The sequence below is a fragment of the Palaemon carinicauda genome, chromosome 17, assembly GCF_036898095.1.
Source record: "Palaemon carinicauda isolate YSFRI2023 chromosome 17, ASM3689809v2, whole genome shotgun sequence".
Lineage (NCBI taxonomy): Eukaryota > Metazoa > Arthropoda > Malacostraca > Decapoda > Palaemonidae > Palaemon > Palaemon carinicauda.
The window spans coordinates 130,707,673-130,713,098 of NC_090741.1; the positions used below are offsets into that span (position 1 = coordinate 130,707,673).

A 5,426-nucleotide genomic window follows, 5' to 3' on the forward strand; every position below is an offset into this window, starting at 1 on the left:
CCATCCTTCAGGTGGTATTTGACATTATCTCCCCATGGCTCGACGCCCACTCTGGTCAGGTATACTACGACGACCTGCGAACCAAACTAATCAATATATACACATTTACCTTCTCGGCCAGGGCACAGAAAGTCCTCCATCTCTGCAATAGACATATGGGTGACACCTCTCCCGTAAAAGCATGGGATGAACTGGTTGGACTTCTCATGCTGCCAGAAACCGATGCCAATGGACGACAACGAAAGATAAGCCTACCAGGAGAAATATTCCTCCGATGCCTCCCGCAGGACATGAGAGCCAAGCTCACCGACAGCGACACCCTGCTGATTAACGACCTCCTATCAAGGGCACAGAAATTATACGAAGCCTCCAAGGCCTCCCACCTTGGCGCATCATCCTCCTTCAGCTACTCATCCCTCCACTCCTCGGCGCCGCCCTCTGCGGACAACGACGAAATCCTCGCCCTGATGAGGAAGAAACTTCAGCAGCCGATGCAGCAGAACCATAGTCCGAACCCGACTTGGTGTTTCTACCACCAGCAGTCTGGGAGCAATGCAATGAAGTGCAGGCCCCCCTGCAAGTTCCCGAAGAAATTCTACCGCCAGACACCGCCGACATCAACCGTAGCCACAATAGCAGATCACGGCAAGATCGAATTCTACATACTCGACGCCGTATCCAACCGTAGGCTTATGGTTGATACCTGCTGTATGCAATCAACATTCCTTCCCTCACAGGCCAACCTAAACTGGGCGCGTAGAAGTGATGCCCTCTCACTCATCACTACCAACGGATCTCCCATACAGTGTTTTGGTACTATGGTGCTTAAAATCTCAATCATGGGCCGAAATTGCTTTTGGCCCTTAGCCATCGCTGACGTCAGACACTCCCTCCTCGGCGCTGACGTCCTGGCTCACCATGACCTCCTCGTCGACGTCGCTGGGAAATGCCTCATCGACACCAGGACATGACGAGCCCGCCAACTACGAGCTGGTCCGGACATCACACCAATTTCCGCCGTTGTAGTGCAGCCCTATGCCGCCCTTCTTCAGGACTTCCACGATGTTGTCAAGCCGGAACTTCGACAATCGCCGGGATCCCCTCCAAGCACGGGGTCTACCACCACATCAACACAACGGGACCTCCCACACACGCCACGTTCCGCTGCCTCTCCGCATAAAAGCTAAGAGATGCCAAACGTGCCTTCGAAGCCCTGGTAAAGATTGGCATACGCAAGAAAGCTTCCAGTCCTTGGGCATCTCCGCTTCACGTGGTAAAGAAACCGGATGGAACATGGAGCCCCTGTGGTGACTACAACCACCTTAACCTCATCACAACGCCAGACCACTACCCTCTGCTGAATATGAAAGACCTCACCAGCGCCCTTCATGGGTCAAAAAAGTTTACTCAGATAGACCTTCTCAAATCATACTTTCAAGTTCCTGTGTTCCCAGAGAACGTGCCTAAGACCGCCATCATAACGTCGTTCGGGTCCTACACTTCATATTCAACCTTTGGCCTACGCAACACAGGGTACACTTTTCAACGACTGATGGATAGCATCCTTGGGAACCTGCCGTTCTGGGTTTGCTATGTGGACAACATCTTAATCTACTCCAGGAGGAAAGGGAAACACTGGAGACACGTCTGCGCCGTGTTGAAACGCCTCCAGGAAAACGGTTTAATCGTGCACTTCGAGAAGTGCACATATGGCTCCAAGAGGGTGGACTTCCTCGGACATCAAATATCTGCAGCGGGCGTGAAACCCACATCGACCAAGGTTTATGCCGTGAAAACTTTCCTAACCCCAACGACTATCCGGCACCTTCAGGAGTTTTTGGGGTTAGTAAACTACTACCGTCGCTTCATCCCCAACATCACCCACATCTTGACTCCCCTCAACGACGTCCTGAAAGGAAAATAAAGGAAGCTCTTTTGGGGTCCCCTGCAGCAACGCACCATTGATAGGACGAAGGCAGCCCTCGCCGAAGCCACCACCCTGGAGTATCTTGACGACAGTGACCCCCTGAAGCTGACACCGACGCCAGCAACGTCGACTGTTTTGCTGTCCTTGAACAGATCATCAACGGTTACCCGAATCCCTTGACCTTCTTCAGCAAGAATCTAAAAAAGAACGCTCGACAGTGAGCTCCTCACTCTCTAACTCACTCTCCGCCTCTTCAGACACATGCTTGAAAGAACACCCTTCACCATCGCAACAGACCACCAACCCCTGATCCATGCTATCACAAAGTCCTCAGACGTATGGTCCTCTCGCCAACAACGACACCTGGCAGCCATCGCAGAATTTGGCTGCACTATCAGGTACGTAACGAGTAAGAAGAACTCGTCGCCAGCACCCTCTCTAGGATCGAGATCAACGCGGTCCACCTGAGGTTCAACTACCCAAACCTCACCGTAGAGCAGTAGAACAACCCAGAGGCCAAAGACTATCGTACAACAGCATCAACGCTACGGATGAAGGACATTCCCCACGGACCGGCTGGGGAAACCAACCTCTGCGACACCAGCATGGTCCGCCCACGCCCATGGATTCCCGCCTCCTGAAGAAGGAAGAACTTCGACGTCATCGACGGATTATTACACCTCTCGTGTCGCTTTACAGCCCGTCTTTTATCCGAGAAATTCATCTGGCCAGGAATCAAGAAAGACGCCCATGAGTGGGCGAGAACCTGCCTTAACTGCCAGATGAGTAAGGTCAACCGCCATACTGAGTCGGGAGTCGGCGATTTTCCCCAACCCAAGAGACGATTCTGAGAGATACCTCCTGATGATCGTTGACCACTCTACTAGATGGTTAGAAGCAACTCCAATGTACGAAGCAACCACCCATGCTTGCGCCAAAGCTTTCCTGTTGAGTTGGATCAGCCGCTTCATTGTCCCCGACAATATCACGACAGACCGTGGCTCCGCCTTCTTGTCAGAGATCTGGCTCTCTTTGGCAAACCTGATGGGAACGACACTCCACAGCACGACGGCAAATAACCCTGCAGCAAACGACATGATCAAGATAGCTCATCGCACACTCAAGGCAGCCCAGCTGGTGAGATGTACGGACGAACATTGGAAAGCGCAATTCCCGTGGGTCCTTGTTGGCCTTCGCACCGCTCCCTGCGCAGATGGCGAACCTTCTCCTCCAGAGAAGGTCTACGGCGAGGGACTCACAGTCCCTGGGGAATACTTCCCTGCAACTATTGACGACACCAAGCTGGACCACCTGAGAGATATTGCCTGGAAATTCATACCATGCCTGAAAACATGAAGGACAGGACCAGACACTTCACGCCCAAGAACCTAGACGATTGCAACTGCATCTTCACCCGGGTCGATGTTCACCGCCAACCCCTGACTAGACCTTATCACGACCATTACGAGGATGTCGGAAGAAAAGCCAAATCTTTCCTCCTGAATGTCCACGGACAAGATGATCGACTAATTACAACCAGCATTCCTTGAGAGCAACAAGAATACCACCGTGGGCCCTGGTAGAACCAGGATTCCATATTAGAAAAAATCATACACCAGACGAGAAAAAACCACGCAACGACTAGGGAAAACGATTCCTCCGAATCAGAGCAACCTTCTCTTCCACTCAAGCACCAGAGGGGAATTACGTCGCCCTCTTCGATACAGGGATTATTCGCATCAACCATCTTCGATGGCCCCTGTCGGGTGGGGGGGGGGGTGGAGTACTCGTAAGGACATCTTCTTACCCGCCGTGTTTCCTCCCCTGGACTCTTTTTTGTATACTGTAGCTTTATTTATTCCACACAGTGGATTTTTGTATAACAATGTTGCGCTCTTTAAGAGTTTTATATCCATTCATAATAATGTATATTTCGTTAGGCTACCGCCTTGGTATTTTATATTTATGTTTGAATGTTCCCCTCCCGGGCTACTTATCCGTCCGCACTGTGTAATATAGTGACCGTTGCATGCTCAGTAAATTGTCAGTCTCTCTCTGCTTGTCTTGTTGTCCTCATAGTTGTACTGCCAGATTTTATTTCAATTTTATAAAGGCTACGAAAAGATTTTCCATGGAAATATTTTGTTTTAGTTTGTTTCATTTACATATGAGAAGTAAGTCAGATCCAACTTTTTCTTTATTTTTTTTTTATGGAGAAGAAATCTTCGATAAGTCTTAGTTACAATTCTCTTTACAGTTGGTCATTACATCGATACAAAAGAAGTTTGCCCTAAACGTAATGTAATCTAATTCTTGAAAATTACATTTCCTACTTTCCAAAAAGAAAGAAAAAAAATTGTCACTCCTTTATATAATGCATATTTGCAGATATGTTTTAGAACTCGGTTTACTTCAAGTACAATATCGAATAACAGGTATATAACTTAGTTCAAGGACAGCATCAGAATGTAAGACAAGTAATAATTGAAAGCAAGATTCCATTTATCCTTGGAGATTGCGTGCTAGCTAATAGAAACTTCGGTTTAGTGTGAATGAAGGCTTTAATAAACGGAGAGGAACAGAATTGGAATTGTTGATGAAAATATAAACAAACCCGATCTCTCTCTCTCTCTCTCTCTCTCTCTCTCTCTCTCTCTCTCTCTCTCTCTCTCTCTCTCTCTCTCATTGTGAGAAGTTTATATATCACATAAATCTAGTAATAAGGTAGAACAACTGACCGAGAATAGTAATTTGCCCTCTACTTCTTCTGATTCTTCTTCTACTTTTGTCGACCACAATAAATTATATTGTCGTTGACATATATCAATGTCTTCTAATTTTATTCCTTGCAATAAAGACACGTTGGTTTACTGAAAAGGCAAAAATCCTTGTGCCAGTTAATAAATTAATGCAAATAAAACAAGTGTAAAATGATAATCGTACAAACAGTAGAATTAACGATGATTAGTTAAATCATTCACAATTATTATGATAGTAGAAGGGCAAACATTGTAATAACAATACACCTTTCGAATGCTTAAATTTTTTTTTACTCTTTATGCTCATGAACGGAAAATAATATTACTTAGGTGTTTACTGATTAATGTCATTCAGAAGCATGTTATCTTTTTGCATATACTTAATGAATAAAACATGATGTAGGAATTTGTTTAATGGAGTGTTCAGTTGCTCTTGAAGGAGTAATTAACACGATGTATGAATGAGAGTAACCACATATTCTTAGTCAAAGGAAATGAATATTAAGCTTTTCAGATAAACTCTCGTTTTATGGTATAAAATCTAGCAAAGAATTTCCTTGTCTCTATGCTTGTTGGCTTTCACCCCATTTGGCAGTGAATATCATGAAGTTTACCCCCTTTTTTTTTTTTTTTTTTTTTTTTTTTTAGGCATGTGAACTTCGTCCTTAAGCTATAGTTGAAGTTTTCTAATGCAAGTGCTTCCTGCGCCTTTGTCTATATATTTCTATAAATGTCTATAT

At 46.0% G+C, this 5,426-nt stretch overlaps 1 protein-coding gene across 1 annotated transcript; it reads left to right on the forward strand.

Annotated features, from left to right (window-relative positions):
• Positions 1–2,791: 2,791 nt before the first annotated feature.
• Positions 2,792–3,283, forward strand: LOC137656614 (uncharacterized). Its single transcript, XM_068390783.1, has one exon. The coding sequence runs from the start codon at positions 2,792–2,794 to the stop codon at positions 3,281–3,283; it is 492 nt and encodes a 163-aa protein (XP_068246884.1).
• The last annotated feature ends 2,143 nt before the right edge of the window (positions 3,284–5,426 follow it).